Source organism: Perna viridis, chromosome 7 (assembly GCF_037379345.1).
Source record: "Perna viridis isolate PV_CMFRI_1.1 ecotype Kerala chromosome 7, ASM3737934v1, whole genome shotgun sequence".
NCBI classification, from domain to species: domain Eukaryota; kingdom Metazoa; phylum Mollusca; class Bivalvia; order Mytilida; family Mytilidae; genus Perna; species Perna viridis.
In genome coordinates, this window is record NC_142451.1 from 49,237,773 (window position 1) to 49,259,462 (window position 21,690).

Below are 21,690 nucleotides of genomic sequence, written 5' to 3' on the forward strand. Positions count from 1 at the left end.
CTAAAAGGTGTACATACACCCACATTTTTTTCATCAATTATATGTCACAGACAATATTTGGTATACAATCTGAGCCAAGGATACCATACTATCTGCTCTTTTGGATATTTTCAAATCTTTACAAGTAATGACAACATCTTTTCTGCACTTTTGTCTGAAAAAACATGTCACAGCCTCTTCGTATTTTGACTCGGATAACTTTTGAATTACAGTGAGGTATTTTTATAAAGGCTGCAATGTGCTAAAATTTGTTTAATAGCAGTCTTATTTTACTTTATACATTTTATCTCAGATTGTCCATTTTGAGGAGGAATTAAAGCAGTTTAGAAGCAGGACAGTCATTAGTCGTTCCAAAGGAGCCATCGGTACTGTCTTGGAGATGGAAAAAATAAAGAAAGCCACAGAAAAAATGATGGAATTCAATAATGAGATCAAGAAGGCAGCACAGGTATATGTACTGTCATTAAAAAGAAAAAGAAAAGAAATTCTTCTGTGTTAAAATATTTTTAAGCATAAGACTCAAAATGGCTTTGAATTACTGTTTTATTTACAAAATACAAAATATACAAATGTAGTAAAGAAACATAACCTTTGTGGTCTGAAGACCATATCATCAATATTATACATTCAACTTTCATCTTACATACCCATCAGGAATGAAGGAGTTCCTTCTGTGGGTTTGCCTTCAGACTGTGAAAATGTTCATTTTGGTTGATAATTTTCATGGATTTTGTCAAGTGAAATGTTTGTGGGTATCAATCTGCAAAGTTTAAAAAATAATTAGCATTTTATAATGTAAGTACTGTAAACATATGAATTTTTCCTGTCGCTGATTTCCCCAGGATTCTGTCAAATGAACATATTTCTGACTTAAAAAATGATTTATGTTAAAAAGTGTTAAATATGAATTACGTGCGTACTTTTTATTAACACTCTTCTCTTCATTGTAAAAATAGTGAAAATTAAGACATTTATTGTATTAACTGCAAAGTGTAATTTGTGTACAGTAATGTAAATTACGCATATTTATAGGACCAGAATAAAGAAATTGAAGACATTAAGTCCCTAGCTTTAGATTCATTCAGTATGGTGGAGGAGTGTAAAATGAGGGAGCAGAGAAATACAGACCCTAAATACTTGTATCTACTGAAGTCTAAGACCCTAGACCCTGCTAGTCAGGACAGGCTACGGACTCTGCAACAGAAATGTCAAATCTTAAACCATGGACTGAGGGAGTGTGATAATATACTTGACAATCAGTGGCAAGAATACCAGAATAAAGACAAGAAAAACTCAAGGTCAGTAGGGGTTAGCCAGGGAGAGTGTGGTACTGTGTTTTCTTTTAAGTCTTTAATTTCAAGTGATCTGATTGGTCAAAATTTGAGTTGAGGAAAATCTCAATTTGAGATGTTTTATGAAACAAGACCTACACCAGGTCGTTAGAATTAATGTTAGGGGTGTGATAATATACCTGACAACCAGTGGCAAAAACACCATTATAAAGACAAGAAAATCTCAAGGTCAGTAAGGGTTAGCAAAGAGGCATATGGGGCTGTAGAACTAGTGTGTGGGGTGTGATTAAATACTTGACAACCAGTGGCAGGAATACCAGAATAAAGACCAAAAAAAAAACTCAAGGTCAGTTTGAGGTAGATCAGGTCATTTTGGATCATGAAGGAAACAAGTCAAGATCAATTTTATTGACTGATTGTAGTTTAATGTCTGATGACAGATCATTCATGCATTTCAAGAAAAGAATGCTTAACAATTTGAACTGACCCTGCTTTTTACTAGTCAGACATGCTAAGCTGTATCTTTATTGTGCTAGCTCGCAAAAGTTGAAGCCTGCAATCAGGCATGCCACCCAACTAAAATACATCATTCTGACTTTGAGCCAACTAGTTGCATGTCACAGTATCTCCTTTATTGGCCATATTTGGCAGAGAAGCAAAGACTACAAGTTTAGTGTAACTTAGCTGGAGATCAACCTATGACCTCCAGCACTTAAGGCAAGAAAACTACCAAAAGATCACTAAGGCAGTTTGATGATAAGGATAAAAGGGTGTGGGGAAAGAAAGAAATGAGAGATTGACCTGAAAAACCAGAAACAAGAGAATCTGAAAAAAACCCACCCAGGTCAGAAAGAGATGGATTGGTAAACCTAAATAGATGTAGATTGTTCCCTTAATTAATATTGCATCTAAATGAGCTTACACATGTATCTGTTAAGCTTTTATTGTGTTGTAGAATTATGTCTCCAACAACAGACCTTATCTACAGAAGTATCAAGAGTAACAGAAATGTCATTGTTAACCAGAGACTGGAGTTAGGTGATTTGGAGAGTCAACTAAAACAGCTTAGAATTTATAACAAAACATCGTCATGGCAGGATACTCTGGCTGAGACAAGGTATATAGAGTGTGATCTTTAACTTATTTTAGTCTTAGCAGGATACACTGACTGAGACAAGGTATATAGAGTGTGATCTTTAACTTATTATAGTCTTAACAGGATACTCTGGCTGAGACAATGTATATAGAGTGTGATCTTCAGTGGAGTCGGAGTTGCTCATTTGCTTTTGTTACTTTGTATGTATGATTTCAGTTACTTTATGTTCTTTGTTGTGTATGTCTGTTTTTCATGTCTGGTCTTTGTCCCTTGATTACATTCTTTTGATTACCGCTATAACCTTGGTTCCCTTGATTACTCTTTAACTTATTATAGTCTTAGCAGGATACTCTGGCTGAGACAAGGTATGTAGAATGTGATCTTTAACTTATTATAGTCTTAGCAGGATACCCTGGCTGAATCTAGAAATAAGAAACACAAATGTGATAAGCAAAGTTATTTTCGTCATTTTTGCACTTGACATTAAGAGCAAAAATTTCACCTAAAACCATTTTCATATTACAAAACTGATAAAGGTTTCAAAAGAGCATGAATGTTTGCATTGGGGAGAATCTTTAAAAATCAAACATGGTCACAGTACTTGACAAATAATTTCATATGTAAGGCTTGATAACTTGTCATATTTTTCAGTTTAATAAGTTTTCAAACTACATATATACTTTACTACAGATACTTTTTCTTTAATGTTGGTTTTAAGATTTAGTTTTGTATAATTGATCTATAAAACCCAATTCAATACATAAACAACATGACCAGAAAACCAGGAAGTAAAATCTTCCTATCAGGACAAGACAGAAAACCAGGAAGTAAAATCTTCCTATCAGGACAAGACAGAAAACCAGGAAGTAAAATCTTCCTATCAGGACAAGAACTCCCATTTTATTAACAGGAATGCTGAACTGTCATCACTGGCTGACTCCCTTCTTGAATCTAAAACAGCACCACTGTCAAGCAGTAGAATTACAGAGTCAGCAAGTCCAGAGAAGATGTCCAGACTAAAGGAACATCTCTCTCGTAGAACTGTCCCGAGAATAAGGTCAACTAGACCTGGTAGGTATATGTATACAGCTGTAGAATTATTGAGCCAGTTGTCCAGAGAAGATGGCTAGCTTTAGGGAATATCTGTATCATAGATCTGTCCCAAGAATTAGGTCAACCAGAACTGGTAAAACTTTCTAAGAGAATTTCTGTAGTTGGTTTGAAGTAGGTCATTTGTTCTTACAGTGCACTTTATCATGTTAGATTTACAATAGATTTATAATAGATTTTACACATATGATTTTTATGAGATTGACTTCCTTCTATTATTAAAGTCATACATGTACTAATATGCTTCTTCAGTTTAACCAGCTAGACCAGGTCCATCTTGGGCAGAAGCTGAAATTTGAAGAAATCATTTTTGTTGCATTTCAGAATCATCATATCTAGCTTTTCAAAAAAAAAAAGATATGTCTATAGTGACCGAAGTATGAGGATGAGTATAATAGCATGAACATTTTTACAAAATGTAACCATTAATCAATAATACACTTTCATTATAAAAGATTTATTTTCACTTTCCAGAGAATTTATCATCCTCTAGAATAGTTTCTATTGAGACTCAAGCTGCTTTCAATAGATCCAAAGAAAGAGGTAGGGAGTGATACAGTAATAGTTGTTTATACATATAACTTTAGATTCTCCTCACAAAATTATGTCACCAATGATAGAACTATGGACCCTCTCGCTAAGTGGACTTAAGGTATGCACTCCGTCCATCTGTATGTCCAGAAAATCAGTTTACCGCATTGTTTTTGTCATGCTTGAAGATATACATTTGATATTTTATACATTGCTCTTCCATGACTAGTTAAGTATTAAGTTTGAATTTTGTTGCTGTCTCAGTTTCAGCTTTTTTGTAGTTAACAATTATACATAAAGTTTGCATTCTGTACTCTCAAAATGCTTGTGTTTTTTACATGATTTGAATTTACTTAGTAAGATATGTATATATCAGTATTATCCTCTAGTTATGTCAAGTTATTATTTTTTTGTATTTAAGATAAAGAGTATCCTTTTATGAGTTTACAAGTTGATTTGGTTTTTAGTATGAATAATTTGGAGATTTGTTTTTCTTGATTCTGATATGAAGAGAACTACATTGCTTAGCATCAACACAATGACCCTTTCTTTTTCACAATTTTAGCACCAGTTACAAAGCCAGAGACTGTAGTACAGAATGGCTTTAGTGCTCCACAACAATCATCAGTAAGGCCACAACAGACACAACTTAAGACTGGACTTTCAGGGTTACCATCACTCCTCCAGCAGACACAGGGTATGTCAACTGCCATGGGCTCATTCCAGCAGACACAAGACATGTCTTCTGCCATGAGCTCTCTCCAGCAGATGCCAGGTGGGATGTCTGCTATGATTGCCCTTCAACAACACGCTATGAGCTTGACAGGACCTGCCATAAGGTTTGGACAGGGAGTTCAGCAGCCAACTGGTCTTAACGTTAGTAATAACAGTCAGGTATTTGGATTCTTAACTCTTTTATCCTCGCTCTTTTTTTGAAGCAGTTTTTTTGCCCTTCACAGTTAAGTGCCTGAAACTTCTTATTTCTTGATTTCAAAACATGAAAATTTATGTTCAGTGCATTTTCTATTTTTGTATTTAAATGGACACATTAAAAGTGGCATTTCCTCATATACTAAAAATGACTGACAATTAAAAGTTTAACATTTTGTGTTCTAATTAATTGTTTATCTAATAACGCTATCAGTGGATTATTACATAAAATTAGAATTTGCCATTTTTGTTTTCGAAAAATTTAATTTTGATTTTAGTGTGCAATTTTTGCAATGTCTCAGGGGTTCAATTTACATTTTAGTGTGGCAGGTCTCAGACTTTTTTAAGTTTATAATCAATGAATCATTTGATAAAAAACAAAAGTTCTTAACTTAAGTGTCAAGAAAAAAATGTCCATTATCTTCAAAGATTGTAAGTCAGAAATTAAGGTCAGGGGATGTTGAACCATCACTAATTTGATCTCCTCTATTTGAACTTCCTTTTCTTTTCCACTGAAACTATTTTTACAAAAACTCTTTTTTTCTGCCAAGTATTCCTCATGAGATGGGCGTCTCACTCTTTCTTTAATTGAATACATAATGAACATAGCATAACCATTTGATTTATATCTTCACATTTAGATTTGATGTGATTTTCTAACCATGATACAATTCATTAAGTTTTCCAACAGACAAATTTTAATTTGTTTGATATAAAGCAGGAAATACTTAGCATGTTTTTATTTTCATGTCCTAGCTTAACCCAAAATATGGCAAGAATTAAATCAGTGTGAAAAAATACAACATCTTGAAATCCTTTACTACATAGATTAATTATTCAATTATTATACAGGTGATGGGAAAGACTGAGTTAGGAGACAAAAAACAAGGATTTCTATCTGGGTTCAGCAGTGTAAGACCTACAGGTCTGACTTTCTCCACGGGTTTGTATGAATAGTTTGTCTGTAATATCCCTGCTCAAAAGGGTATTAAACCTTTTCTTCTGTTCACAACCCTTACTTTTAAGAGTTGTCTCAGCAATTCTTTGCCATAACACTTTTACCTTCATATGCATGCAAGTATGCCTTATCACAACACCATGGGTATTGATTTCAGGCTTGTATAATAAGAACGTCCTGTTTGACAACTTGTTTATATTTTTGACTAAGTTTGGGATATTATTTGTTAGCATTATCTCACTAATTTCTTGTTTGGTGTTCTTTAAGGAAAAGGTAGAACTAGGGTAAGGGACATAACTCTTGAAATTGATGATGTGTTTGTATCATATTCATTTTCACCAAAGCCATGTCAGGTGTTCACTTTTAAAAATTATGTGATCTAGGTACAAATGTGTATTGTCTGATTTAAAAGAAAATTGACAAACTTACTCTTTTTGTATGGAATTTTATTTGAAAAAGTTACAGACCCCATTCATTAGCATATTATTACTGTATTATGAAGGCACATCAAGATTTTCTTACTTTTTTTTTTGCAGTGCCTGTAAACCCAGCATTCGAGGATATAACCCCTCCATCCTCTGGAGGGTATGAGGAAGACGATGAAACTGAGACAGAGACTAATGATGAAGATTATGATGTTGGTTTTGGTCTCCATAATATCCAAGGAGGGGATACAACAGACAGTGAAACAGAAGTTCTCAGCTTAGGTATAGAGCTATTCCTAATTCAGTTACCTCTGCATATATTGTTTGTTAATAATTTGTTTTTCTGGAGAAAATGAGAATGATAAGAATGAGAATGCTATTGGTAGTCCTTGTGAAGAATCCTCAACCTTTGTCATATTTTAACTGAACTTGTTATACGTTAAGTCTAATGGATATTTGACATTCTAATTTTTTTCATTGCCATTTTATGAAATATAAATGGAATTTGAAGTATAATTTTATTTGTTATTGAACTACATGTAGGCATTACTTCGACTCCCCTTTCATCAGTCCAACCAGAGGTTGTAAGGTCTGGTTCAGCACCACCAAGCAGAAAGTTGTTTGATACTTCAAAACCACTAGATGTAAGACCTGTGTCGGTAAATCAATCTCCATTTGGTAATTCTGAAAAGCCAGCATCAACTGGATTTTCATTTGATGGGTCAACAAAATCTGTTGGCAGTGGAGTCAGTGGATTTTCCTTTGGTGGGTTGACAAAATCGGATGGTGGCGGAGTCAATGGATTTTCTTTTGGTGGTTCAGGAAACTCAGATGGCGGTGCCAAACCAAAGACTTCAAGTGCATTCTCTTTCAAAGCAAGCACAGAAACCAGCACAAATGAAACCACAAAAGGTATGACTAGTGGTAATTATGAATAGAATATTAGGCTATTGGTTTTTGATACTGGCTTTATCCCAGGTATCTCAGGTGGAGTCAATTAGGGTGAGCCTGAGATTCCTGTGAGCTAGTATCAAAAACCAATACTTTAAATGACCTATTTTGTCAGGATAATTGAACATTTTTCAACTTCTGTCTGACGTTACAATTTTTCATGCATGCCTGGTTTTAAACTGACCTTATATTTTTTGTATCTGGTCCAGTATGCTATGACAAGCATTATCAATCTGTGTGCATCAAAGGAAAATATAATAAATATTATTGATAATCATATTTACAATGTTTAATACTACCTAATTGAAACAAAATAGCATTATGAAAAAATACATGATTAGTAAATTAAACAAAACCAAGACTTCTACTACACAAATGAAGCTATTAAATGCCATAAGATGTAAAGAAATGTATTAAAGACATACTTGTATTGTTTGAAAAGGCAGATGATTCTTTTTTTTCCAAATACTGGTAGAAGTTCCTGTTTTCAAGCCCCTTTGAACTTATGAATTTGACAAAAATCCTCATATATCCCTTGTCAGCCCAAAATCTCTTTTGGACCAAATTTTACAAAATATAATTTTTTGCAAGAACATCATATCTAGTTGTGCACATTACCAGGAAATTTTGTGTCCCCAATTTTTGTAGGAGTTATGCCCCTCTGAACTTAGATATTTGCCAAAAATCCTCATAAATTACCTTGTCAGCGCAATTCCTCTGAAACGATAGAACCAAATTTTATAAAATGTGGTATGTAGCAAGAATATCTTATATTATTGTGCATATTACCAGGAAATTTCGATTCCCTAATTTTTGTAGGAGTTATGCCGATTTGAATTTAGAAATTTGTCAAAAATCCTCATAATTACTGTGTCAGTTTAAATTATCTGAAACTACTAAGCAAATCAGTGTAACTTCTCTGCAGCCTCTCAACATAATTTTATGAAGCTGTTCTGTGGATGTGATGGATACTGCAAGTGGGTCCAGTTTGCAGGACAGGGGAGACATATGTATTTGCTGACAAAAACTAGCTTTAATTCAAAGTAAAGAATAATTACACTTTTGTCGACATGAAGGAATATTTAATTTGAGGTAGAAGTTTAAACTCTTATATTGTTTCAGCTTCCAGTGGGTCAGAGCTGACAACCAGATTTAGTTTTGGTCAGTCAAGTTCATCATTTGCAACTGGGTCTGCATCTTCTGGATTTAATTTCACTGCTAAAACAACTGGCACTGAAACACAGAAGAGTGATGCAGTAACAAGTTCAGGTGTGTTTAAATGACTTCACTGATTAAATGAATCATAAAATCAATATTTGAACTGCAATACAATAAAACCAAAAATAAATTCTTTAAGGAGCAGCCTTGACATTTTATCTTATTTTCATAATTGTTATAATTTAAATGAGCCGTTCACATCATTCTCAATAATTTGTGACATGATTTGTAAGATTTATAACGTTACTGTAAAATTATATTTTTTTTTAATGATGAATGCTTTTTAGACACCCTATTCTAAATAAAGAAACACAAGATGAAGCCTGACTACCGCAAAATTACAATTATTGTTACAATGAATTATATTGTTTTATACAGCACATTATTATATAGATAACAGTAATTTATCAAATATTCCCTGTATAATAAAATTAGATTCATGTGTGAAATAATTTCAGTAATTTTTCTCTTGTATACTCCAGAACACTAATATCTAATGCCAGTCACAGTATTAAAATTGTTTGTTAAAAATAGCATCAATATGAATCTGTATAATAAATATAAGAATCAATTATAACTAAAATATAAACACTGGTGCTTCCGCACTTATTATCATATTTTTCAATCTTTCCAATTAATTGTACTATTATAATCTAATACTAATCTAAACACTTTACACTTCAATGAACCCAGAAAGTTATGCACAAAAAACCCAAATAAATGGAAAACAAGACTTGAAAATGGCAGAGATGAAACAAATTTAAACTGAAAATTTTTAATACGACCCTTGAAAATGTGTGTATTCGTACACTTAAGTACACTAGACCAATCGTTACAAAATTTTGATATGATTTTTACTAACCACTTAATGAACATTCCTATTCAATTTGGAGTTTGTGGCCCTTCCATTTTAGAAAAAGGGGCCAAAAAATGTAAAAACAGGTGTTTTATAAAAACCCATGTAGAATGTTTGTTTTCCTTCAGAATTTGATTATTCTTTGTTTCATTGTGTTTCTTATTTAATTCTGGTAAATAAATATATCAGCAGATTTGATGTGTTTGGACCATTCTCAAGTTAAACAGGGTTGAAGTTGGGCAACGCCCACAAAAATTTAATTTTGTATTTTTGGTCCGATTTCTAAAATTTATTGGATTCCTTAAAAAAGTCCTTGCCTGTATTTTTCAATCAGATTTCAGATATCTCTTATAGTTTTGAGTTATAAGGGGTCAAAGGGGCCACACCTTAAAAAATCTGATATTTTTATTTTTGTTCTGATTTCAAATTTTTGTTGTTATTGATTCCTTATGAAAATCCCCGCCCGCATTTTCAATCAGATTTAAGATATTTCTTTTTGTTATTGGGTTATATGGGGTTGAAGGGACAACACCCCAAAAAAATTGACTTTTTTATTTTTGGTCTGTAATTGAAAATTTTTAATTGAATTTCAAATTTTGTGTAATATAGTGTTCAAACCATTTGTTGCGTCCATAATGAATTGTAAGTCCCTGTGCTTAAGTGTGTGAAAAGCCAATATTGTGTCCACACTTGCCCCAACTGTTCAAGGTTTGACCACTGTGGTCATACAATGCTGCACTCCATGAAGATTTTTATTGTGTAAAGGACAACTGTTCTGCATTTTGTTTCAGTCTTAAAATGTTAAGTTGAATTAATGATTGATGATCCCATATAAAACTGTGATTTCTCTTCAGATAAAACAACAACTGAAGGCACAAAAAAGGAAACAAAGCCTTTAACAAAGGGAGATAATTCAGCTGGATCTTCATTTTCATTTAAAGCACCGTCGGTTTCTCAGGGAATGACAGGTTTGTCTATTGTAATACTACATACACAGTGAGTGTCAAGGTTTTGTCTTGTCAAGGGGATGTCTTGGGTTTGATCCCTGCCTAAAACACAGGAAAAAATGCAACTTAGTTTTTTAAAATGCTTAGGACCACAATGAAAAACATGTTTTTGACAAACCAAATTAATTCATGAAAAACAAACAAATGTAAAATCATAAGGTAATAATATGCTTTTTATTAGGATTTCATACATGTATATGAAAAGTGTATGGATTTCAAATGATTTTCAAAACATATGATTTCAGGTGATTTTTAAATGTGAAAAAACATAAATTAACTTTACTGGTCCTTAAGATCTGTTTCCATATGCTCTAAAACATATGAAATCATACATTGTAATTTTGCTTGTCAATTGGTAGTCATCGCTTCTCAGCTAAGTACAGAGTGTATGATAGAGTAACCAATAATTGGCTTATAGTCAGAATATTATGTCTTAATCAGATGACATATTTATCTGCAGGCTGTTTTCTGCTAAGTAGCACAATAAAATGTAGCACAGTGTGACAGACTAGCACAAAGCAGGATCTGATCCTGAAAGGGATGACAAATTTGCCATAAGGCATACATGTAAATCAATCAAAGAATATTATAAGGAATTAGTCCCAAGTCAATTAAGATTAAACAGCTGATATTGTCTGACTATGGTTAATTTGACAATATTTTGAAATGAAATATTTTTTCAGAACTTCATATTTTTGTTAACATAATTATTAATTTGATATGGACTATACTCGGCGTCACATAAATAACATACTGTTAAAATTTGAATAAAAATATTTTCTACGACTTTATTGACACCTACCGTCGTTTAAATTGTCTTAAATGACTTGCTCATTCGTTTAGCCAAACGGCTTCTCCCTGAACAAGTCGCTTTTAGCTTAAATCATGCGTAACAAATCCTTACGGGAAAATCCCATACTAATATCCGCCATGTTGGTTTCTACGGGACGATTTGTTTACAAACGAAGTTCGTAAGTTCCCGTCGAACTCCGGTGACAATCGTCTGCTTGATTAACTTCTCGGTATTGTACGTTGTTCGCGTAAAATAAATCCGAGATATCCGAAATAACGCCGAAATGCATTCTGGGTTCTTCGGTTTTTGGACAAACCATTTAAACGTAAACAACATCTCCTAGCAACCCGATCACTGTAAACATGGCCGACTTTTTACAATGTAAATATTGGCACCTAGAATTAAAATCTGACCGGAATTTAACGATTCAATGTTCAGGGAGAAGCCGTTTGGCTAAACGAATGAGCAAGTCATTTAAGACAATTTAAACGACGGTAGGTCTCAATAAAGTCGTAGAAAATATTTTTATTCAAATTTTAACAGTATGTTATTTATGTGACGCCGAGTATAGTAGACCACTTAACCGAAGATTTATCTGGAAATAAATAAACTCTTACCCCTAATAAAATTTTCTGTCTTTACTGTGACAAAACTTTTGTTGATGGTTTCATAGTTTTCATCTGTAATTCTGGACAAAATTCTAAATTTTGGTTGAAAACTCAGAGTCTCTGCTGAAATTAATTGAAAACTCCACTAAGTTATGAAATTTTGACTTACTACAAATCATGGTAGTTACCAATCTAAGTAACTTTATAGTAATATATCTAATGTAGGAGTTATCAGGTGTTATTAATAGCCTAATCTGAAAATAGGCAGAAATTGAAACCATGTGGTCTGGTCTTTTTTCAATGTGTCATGTGATGACCTTGCGTGTCAAGCTCAACATACACCAAAAGCACATTATTTCTGTGATTGTTTATATCTACCTGTTTCTTATCAAACCATATCTGGGTTAGCACACTTTTAAAGTGGTCTCATTAGGTGTATTTACCAGCTATAGGTGGTCTCATTAGGTGCACTTACCAGATATAAGTGCACTTTTAGGTGTATTTACCAGCTATAAGTGGTCACATTAGGTTATTTACCAGCTGTAGGTGGTCTCATTAGATTATTTACCAGCTATAGGTGGTCTCATTAGGTATATTTACCAGCTGTTTACTACATTACTACATTTTGTACTGGTGTTATAGGTTTGTTTGGAAGTACACAAAAGACTGAAGCAGGCACAACAGAGAAAAAGAAAGAACCAGGTTCATTGTTTACTTACATCTGAAAATCTACACTTATTTTCCTTTTTCTTTTTTGACCAATCACTATTTTTAAAATACTCATTTAGGATATTCCAAAATAAACTACATGTATATGATATACTCTGTGAAGTCCCACTACATTTCTCAGGCTGCTGATATGTTTCATTAGAGAAATTTTTTGTTCATTTAATTCTCATTATTACCAAATGCACATATTGGTTCAGAGCTTTATCATAACATAAAGGAAATTGGTTTTTTTATGTCTAAGACAAAATGTCAATTATCTGTTTTGTTGTTTTTTTAATAAGATTAAGATAAAAATTGAATATCTTAAGCATATTTAATTATCAAGAGTTTTACATGTATGTATTACAGTTACTATGTGTATTGTAGAACCAGCTTTACAAGACAGCAAATCATCTAGTGGGTTCTCTTTTGGAGGTCAACCAACTACAAGAAGTAACACAGGGGAAACAACCCCAAAGGCATTGGAAGTAAATCCAGAGGGAGCCACAGGTCAAGGATCTTCTGTTTCTAGGAGTCTGTTTGGTTCATCATCCTCAGAGGGAAAACGATCTCTGTTTGACCAAAAGACATCAGGACAAGCTAATGGGAGACCATCTCCATGTACTGGTTTACTAGAGCAGCTGGTTTCCTCCACTGAACCAGAAGAAAATGTTCAGGAAACAAATAAGAAAGAAAGTGCAACATCAGCAGAAGGCAATGAAGGAAAATCAAGTACTGCAGAAGATATTATAACTTCTTCAGATGGGCAAAATGAAAATGAAACTGCTTCTAGCAGTAATAAGGGTGCTAGTGGATTGTTTGGCCAAGCATCAAGTGTTGGAAGTGGAACTTTTGGTAAGACAGATGCTGGTTTGCCATTTGGGCAAACAACAACTTCAGCAGCCACAGGCTTATTTGGTCAGAAGTCAACTGGACTATTTGGACAGACTGCTCCAACAACAACAACTTCCAACACACCTACTCCTGATTCAACTTCAAACCAAACTGCAGGAAAAGATGAAACATCTGGTAATCTGTTTTTACAGAAACCAGCTGCCTCACCAGCTGGATTGTTTGGAAATACAACTACATCTGCTTCAACCAATGGTGCAAACATTGGGCAGACAACATCTGCATCTACTGGACTATTTGGAACCCCCTCAAGTAATTCTGGCTCTCTGTTTGGTCAAACTACAGTCTCTGCTTCATTTGGTCAGGCAACATCAACATCTGGTTCTTCAGGTGTTTTTTGCCAAGCATCAACAACAACCTCAAGTGGACTTTTTGGAACCCCTTCAACTTCTACAACCTCTGGAGGTCTGTTTGGTCAGCCAGCTTCAACAGCAACTGGACTTTTTGGACAGACTTCAACTACAACTGCTAGTAGCAGCATTTTTGGACAACCAGTCACTTCATCAACTCCCAGTGTATTTGGGCAACCATCTTCCACAAGCACTGCTAGTGTATTTGGGCAGCCAACAAGCACTGCCAGTGTATTTGGACAGCCAGCCACTGCAAGTACTGTTAGTGTATTTGGCCAACCAGCCGCCAGCTCTGCAGAAGGTTTTGGTCAGGCCTCAGTATTTGGTAGTAAACCTCAGTCTACAGGCTTTGGTTCTCCTGCATTTGGCCAACCAGTATCAAGTGGGAGTGGGTTTGGTCAGCAGTCTGCTTTTGGACAAGCAACAAGGTAATAAGTCTTTATGTAAACACACAATTTTTGTGGTGATGTAATGGTATGTTGCCTATATCCTCATCATTAAATTGGTTGTTGTCATTGTCATGTATTGTCATCATTCAACACCCAGTTTCTGTTGGAAAACTTGGATGTTAGTTATTAATTTTTTTACAAGGTTCCATACCACTAGTTTTTTTCCAGATTTTGATGGTGGCAAAGCAAAAACAATTGGTGCATAGTTCCCAGTGCTAAATCTGGGAAACATTTAATTATGAATTAAAAAAATATGCTTTATCTAAAATCTGACATTTTCCAAAATAATTCAAAAATGCTATATTTTGTTCCAACAGCTCTCCATTTGGACAGACAGCTTCTACTGCGAGCTCCTCGGGTGGTATATTTGGTGGTTCAAGTTTTGGTGGTCTAGGGGGACAAGCCAGTGCTGAGAAGGCTAACACAAATGTGTTTGGATCAACCAACTTTGGCAACAATACTGCAGCATCTTCAGGTATAGATTAAGTTCCAGCTTTCAAACAAATAAAATAAAATGAAAATATATGAAATTTAAACAACACTTAGTTTTTATGGAGATAAAATTCAGAGTATATATTGAAGGGTTTTTACTGAAATTCAATTGCTGTTGAAAAGATTGCTTGAATAAATGAATTATTTTTAGGGAACTATATGAAGATTTGGTGTCATTTTCTAGGTTCTTTGTTTGGATCCCAGCAAACATCTGGTTTTGGAGTAAAAACTAGCACTAGTTTTGGTGGAGGAGGTTTTACTGGAGGTGGGGGTAGTGTTGCATCGTCTGGTTTTGGTGTAACAACACAACAGCAGACACAAGGTAAACTTTTTCATTAATTGTGCCCACTTTAAGGGAACAATATAATCTATTAAATATTACAGTATTACAGATTCCATTACAAATACATGGACATTTTTTAAAGCTATTTCTGTTTTTGTTGTTTCACCCTGTTTAATCAAAACCTGCCAAATTTGTCTTTATTTTCTAGTTTTATGTGATTAAAATGTTTTTTGTTTAACAAATGATTATCGTTTTGTAGTCAAAATTGTCTAAATAGAACAGAGGATCACAAATATGTGCCTTAGCAAACCTTGCTGTTCTGTTCCTACTTGTCAGTATAGAAATATACCCTTCAGACTTCTTGGAGCTTAACTAATGTGTAATTGAATTACAGTACTAAAATGGTGTAAATTATTGGTAATGCCTCAAGTATGATATTTTATGTTACCTAAAATGGTGTAAATTATTGGTAATGCCTCAAGTATGATATTTTATGTTACCTAAAATGGTGTAAATTATTGGTAATACCTTAAGTATGTTACTTCTGCTTTTACTTATAAACAGATTAACTAAGTTTAATATATGCCTGTTTTGTGAGGAAGGCTTAACTAGTTATTCTCATCTGTCTGTCTGTCTTTCCAGATGATCAAAACAATAACTCTACTAAATATTCATAATCTTAGATTCTGTCATTAGAATTCAATAAGGTATACATTGCATTGATCATTTAAGAGTTATTGCCCTTTTTGACTTTGACAGTTTAGAATGCAGAGATATCTGTTATCATCACATCAACATTCTCTTACTATTGATCTATTTTAGGTGGATTTGGATCACCTCCAGCATTCGGAACAAGCCCTTCATTTGGTGGGGCCCCTGGATTTGGATCCCAACCTGCCTTTGGTAGTCCAGCTTTTGGTGGAGGTGCCACATTTGGCAGTCAGTCAACCTTTGGGGGAGGAGGAGGAATGTTTGGTTCTCCTCAACAGCAACCTCAACAACAGCAGACATCAGGATTTGGAGGGTAGATTTTAACAATGTTTATTTTAAAGCCAATGTGCTTTATACCAAGGTTTTGCATCATTTGTAGATGAGCATGAAGGTATCTGATTATTGTCCAAAAGTGAAATCTAACTTTAGGGTTTTGCATATTAATTTAACCTCAGTTTAGTTGAGGTATTCTCTTCATGAGCTTACTGTCAGTATTTCTAGTTTTATTTTAATCTTCCTACATACATTTACTTATTTCTTTTGATAATCTGGAACTCTATTCATTTTCAATGTCAAACAGGATTAATATTTTACACAGGAAGGGAAAGGCCTTGTTTATTCCACTCGTTGTAGCGAATTACTGTATAAGTGTTTTTTTTTCTATGGAAAATTTCACATTTTTCTTCAAAAACTTTGTGAGGTTTTTTTTGTGTAATGTAATGTTTGCAGCAGACAAAAATACCAATAAGACAAAGATTGATTACTCTATTTTATCTTATACACTATACTATGTATAGTAAAGTTATCCTATTTCCTTCTTGTTATCAGGGACAGACCCTATGGTTTCAATTAGCTTTTTGTCCATCCTTCCTTTTTAAATTGTTGCAACTATACAAATTGTAATTTTTGCATAACTAAATTTTTTGTGGTTTGTTGTTAAAAATTTTGCTTAATATAATTTTTGCAGCTAACATCAGTCCTTTCCATTACTCATACACTTGTATATACTTAAGGTGAAGACATTAAAGTTTTAAAGTTTTTGCAATCTCTTGGCAACTGCAAAATTATGTAAATGGCATCCTGTTATTTTTTGTTTTTTCACAGGAAGTCCCTAATTACAACAAATGTTAGATTATTATTTTTGGTCATATGGTGAATTTTCCCAATGACATTGTAATTTTTTGCATGCCTAGGGCCAGGTGAGTTAGTGCTGTCACTTGGTATCTGTCATTGTCATTGTTCATTGTCTTCTCCTCTGACAGTTTGACCAGTTAGAACCAAATTTGATATAAATGTTCCTTAGTGTGTTCTGCATAGATAAACATTACTGAAAGTAGAACATAGGAGTCAGACTGCAGTTTTTCACATATATCTCCAAAACCCTTAGACATTATTACCTTTTTTTTTTTAATTTTTTTTGGGGCTATTTATATTGTTATTACTTTCAAAAATCATCTGAAACGACTGGACAGGACTCAATGAAAGTTGATAAGATTGTTCCATAGGGTATCCTTAACAAAATGAATGTTGGGATTTTTAATCCTTGGAAAAACATTGTCCCTGATACTAAAAATAGAATATAGTGGGAAAATGGCAGTTTTTGCATTCATTTCCATAACCATTAAGTTTCAGCAAATTTTGACGTGGGATAAAAGAATATGTATTTAGCATGATGAGATATATCTGAGGGCAATTTTTTAAAAGATTGGTTGATCCTATTTGGAGTAAATGGTCTCTTTGGACTTCTTTTGCTATTTTTGATGTTATTACTTTCAAAAAATAATCTCCTGTGAACCTGCCAGACAGAATTCAATGCAAGTTGATATGGTTGTTCCACAAAATGAATGATGGGATTTTTATCCATGAAAAAACATGGCTGCTTTTACTATAAATAGAATATAGCTTAACAAGCCAGATGAGCGATTCAGGCTCTTAAGGGCCTCTTGTTATACTACAGTATTATTATTTTATTTGTAGACATAACATATGTCATACCTTATACATGTACTTACTACTTGTAGACATTACCTACGTCACGCCTTATACATGTACTTACAACTTGTAGACATTACCTACGTCACACCTTATACATGTACTTACTACTTGTAGACATTAAGTACGTCAGGCCTTATACATGTACTTTCTATTTGTAGACATAACATACATTATACCTACTATGTCACACACATCACAATCTGTCTGACTTAACAAATAAAAAATAAAACTAATTATAATTCAAATTATATTGAATTTATTTATACTATACATTGCAGATCATGCACACAATTTAGACAACTAATTATATTCACAGCTTTGGGACCACTGGAAGCAGCCCAACCTTTGAAGCCCTAGCAGGCAGTAGTAATGTACCTACATTTGGAGCTCTGTCCCAGCAGTCACCAGGGTTTGGGGGAACAACAGGTGGAGGATTTGGGTCCCAACAGTCAACAGGTTAGTACACCTGATACAGGATCAAGGGTTTGGGGGAGCAACAGTTGTAGGATTTGGGTCCCAACAGTCAACAGGTTAGTACACCTGATACAGGATCCAGGGTTTGGGGGAACAACAGATGGATGATTTGTGTCCCAACAGTCAACAGGTTAGTACAACTGATACAGGATTTAGGGTTTGGGGGAACAACAGGTGGAGGATTTTTGTCCCAACAGTCAACAGGTTAGTACAACTGATACAGGATTTAGGGTTTGGGGGAACAACAGGTGGAGGATTTTTGTCCCAACAGTCAACAGGTTAGTACAACTGTTACAGGATCGAGGGTTTGGGGGAACAACAGGTGGAGGATTTGAATCTCAACAGTCAACAGGTTAGTACAACTGATACAGGATCCAGGGTTTTGGGGAACAGATGGAGGATTTGTGTCCCAACAGTCAACAGGTTAATACAACTAACCTGTAGTTAACAGTAGTTAACAATTTATGCCTGACTCACAGCAGTAGTTATCTCACTGTGTATGCCTGACGGACAGCAGTAGTAATCTCAATGTGTATGCCTGACGGACAGCAGTAGTTATCTCACTCTGTATGCCTGATGGACAGCAATAGATATCTCACTGTGTATGCCTGACAGACAGCAGTAGTTATCTCACTGTGTATGCCTGAGGGACAACAACAGTAGTTATCTCACTTTGTATGCCTGACGGACAGCAGTATTTATCTTACTTTGTATGCTTGACAGACAGCCGTAGTTATCTCACTCTGTATGCATGATGGACAGCAGTAACGGACAGCAGTATTTATCTCTCTGTGTATGGCTGATGGACATTAGTATTTATATCACTCTGTATGCCTGACCAACAGCAGTAACGGACAGCAGTATTTATCTCACTGTGTAGCCTGACAGACATTAGTAGTTATCTCACTCTGTTTGCCAGACGGACAGCAGTAGTTATCTCACTGTGTATGCCTGACAGACAGTAGTAGTTATCTCACTGTGTATGCCAGATGGACAGTAGTAGTTATCTCGCTGTGTATGCCTGACGGACAGCAGTAGTTATCTCACTGTGTATGCCAGACGGACAGCAGTAGTTATCTCACTCTGTATGCCTGTCGGACAGCAGTTACGACCAGTAATGGTTATCTCACTCTGTATGCCAGACGGACAGCAGTAGTTATCTCACTGTGTATGGCTGACGGACAGCAGTATTTATATCACTGTATGCCTGACGGACAGCAGTATTTATCTCACTAGGTATGCTTGACGAACAGCAGTATTTGTGAAAGACATTGAAGAATGGTAAAGGATTGACTAGTTATCTTTTAACGCTGTATTAATAAAACATGATTTTTTTTATTCTACAGGTTTTGGTACTACAACCCCTCCGTAAGTATTACTGTAAATTTACTGAAAAAATATTTTGGCTGTTTAATGTTCACAGATAATGTCTTATTAACAAATGTGCATGGTTCACATGTTTAATTGCATATAGATAAAGTCAGTTAACAAATGTACATGGTTTAGATGTTGATTACATACAGATAATGTAATTTAACCTATGTGCATGGTTTAGATGTTTGATTACATACAGATAATGTCAGTTAACAAATGTGCATGGTTTAGATGTTTGAATGCATACAGATAATGTCAGTTGACCACTGTGCACGGTTTAGATGTTTGATTACATACAGATAATGTCATTTAACCAATGTGCATTGTTTAGAGGTTTGATTACATACAGATAATGTCAGTAAACAAATGTGCGTGGTTTTGAGGTCTGATTACATACAGATAATGTCAGTAAACAAATGTGCATGGTTTAGATGTTTGATTACATATATGTATGTTGGATCTAACAACACTCCATTCCACTTCTATTCAGATGGCCTTTTCAGAATCCTTGGTTTTTTCTCTTTGCAAAATGCTTTCAAAATCATGAAAAATGAAATCCGATTGGCTGATCAGAAAGGTCATCTGAACAGATAGTGGAATAGAGTGTTGTTAGATCCTACATACTGGGACTGAATGGAACAATTTATAAGTCTAATTCTAATCAGATTGTAAAACCTATATAACAAAGAAATATACTACATCCTGTTGACCAATAAACATGATCTCATTGTTTTCTATTTTCAGGAGTAATCCGTCATTCACTGGTTATAGGTCCTAAATTGACATTTAAGGAATGTTTTTACTCAAGTTACAGACCATGCTGATAAAGGATGAATTTTAAATGTATCAGAACTATAATATGTTCTTTAATAAATAAAGCTTTAGTATTACAATGTTTACTGATGTCTGTGTCTGGCCAATCTGACCCCAACATTTGACTACTATGGAACACCTACATTGAGAACTGAGTTGTTCAGGTTACAAAGACATGGTGCTGTTTTATACATTTACCATGTCAGTCTTCAATATTTTTCTTGGTTATATTATCTTTGATAGAATTCTATAGTATAAACTTAACAGTGAGTACACAAAGAAAAGGTAAGAATCCTAATTGTATGTCCATTAATGTATCCCCCATAAAGGGGACAGAGCTTAACGCTTTTTTGGACTGAATATTAAAGAAAAAAAAACAAGGTTGTTTACAACATTTAGAAAATAAATATTTATGGCTTAGTCATGATAAGTTCTACATTTTTTTTCCCTCCAATTACATAGTGAGGAAAAACTATGCTAGATTAGATGAAGAGTTGGCAGCACATGAAACGGGACAAAATGGAAATCGGGACGCCACATTGTTCTAGATTCATCGTCCATTACTCTCCTTTACAGCAGGTCAAAAAGAAAATACATGTTTGGAAAAACTCAAAATATTATAGTATTTCCATATTGGCTTACTTTTTGGTCCAAGGGTTGTGTTTGTTTGTTTGTTTGTTTGTTGGGGTTTAACGTCCGAGCAGCAATATTTCAGCTATATTCAGACGATGAACATGAAATTGATGACAAAATGAACATGAAATGATGATGAAATGAAAAACGAATGGGACACAAGGACAACGGGGTCGACAATTTTTGATTGCCACCGGAAATAGAGGTGGGTAGAATCGGGCAATTTAGCCTCCTGTGGCGGAGCACTATGGTTCCTACTCCGGGAGAATACCACAGTAGGGTTCTTTAACGTGCGAGGAACATGGCATCTTTCCCAACACGGTGCACCACTATGGTTTGCGGTCAGGTTTTCCGTATTATAGACTGACAACCCCAGCATGTAACACGCCAGGGGTACCCCATTCCACCACCTGGGGCACACATCCCAGTTGCTCTGTGGGCTAGGGTTCTGAGCGCTATTTAGTCGCCTTTCACGACAAGCTTAGCGCTGCTGCAGGCCTATTCTTTTAACACCCGGACCTGCACGGGGCCAAGGCTTGTGAAAAACTTGCGCATTTATACCTTTATTGACTAACTAGTCCAATACGTTATATTGGCCTAGGCCAATATGGCGTATTGGACGAGTTAAGCTGTATTGGATGTTTAATCCCGTATTGGATGGGTTAAAACGTATAGTACGGCTAAATCCTGCATTGGTGCAGTTTTGTGTTTTTTATTGTAT

General features: G+C 34.7%; 1 protein-coding gene across 6 annotated transcripts in view; it reads left to right on the forward strand.

Moving 5' to 3' along the window:
- LOC148613107 (uncharacterized) overlaps positions 1-20,420 on the forward strand; it is a 39,140-nt gene extending 18,720 nt beyond the window's left edge. For 2 of the 6 annotated variants that reach the window (XM_088595148.1, XM_088595154.1), the window contains 19 exons: positions 293-448; positions 1,033-1,298; positions 2,248-2,409; positions 3,299-3,459; positions 3,973-4,041; positions 4,595-4,923; positions 5,812-5,902; positions 6,454-6,624; positions 6,886-7,254; positions 8,416-8,562; positions 10,222-10,335; positions 12,418-12,477; positions 12,871-14,173; positions 14,512-14,669; positions 14,871-15,008; positions 15,792-15,993; positions 17,992-18,131; positions 19,496-19,517; positions 20,268-20,420. In XM_088595148.1, the coding sequence (XP_088451274.1) occupies positions 293-448; positions 1,033-1,298; positions 2,248-2,409; positions 3,299-3,459; positions 3,973-4,041; positions 4,595-4,923; positions 5,812-5,902; positions 6,454-6,624; positions 6,886-7,254; positions 8,416-8,562; positions 10,222-10,335; positions 12,418-12,477; positions 12,871-14,173; positions 14,512-14,669; positions 14,871-15,008; positions 15,792-15,993; positions 17,992-18,131; positions 19,496-19,517; positions 20,268-20,301 (4,092 nt within the window). In that variant the 3' untranslated portion in view covers positions 20,302-20,420. The remainder of the gene's footprint in view (positions 1-292; positions 449-1,032; positions 1,299-2,247; positions 2,410-3,298; positions 3,460-3,972; positions 4,042-4,594; positions 4,924-5,811; positions 5,903-6,453; positions 6,625-6,885; positions 7,255-8,415; positions 8,563-10,221; positions 10,336-12,417; positions 12,478-12,870; positions 14,174-14,511; positions 14,670-14,870; positions 15,009-15,791; positions 15,994-17,991; positions 18,132-19,495; positions 19,518-20,267) is intronic. The other 4 variants (XM_088595150.1, XM_088595149.1, XM_088595151.1 and 1 more) reach the window with 4 other exon arrangements.
- Positions 20,421-21,690: the final 1,270 nt, after the last annotated feature.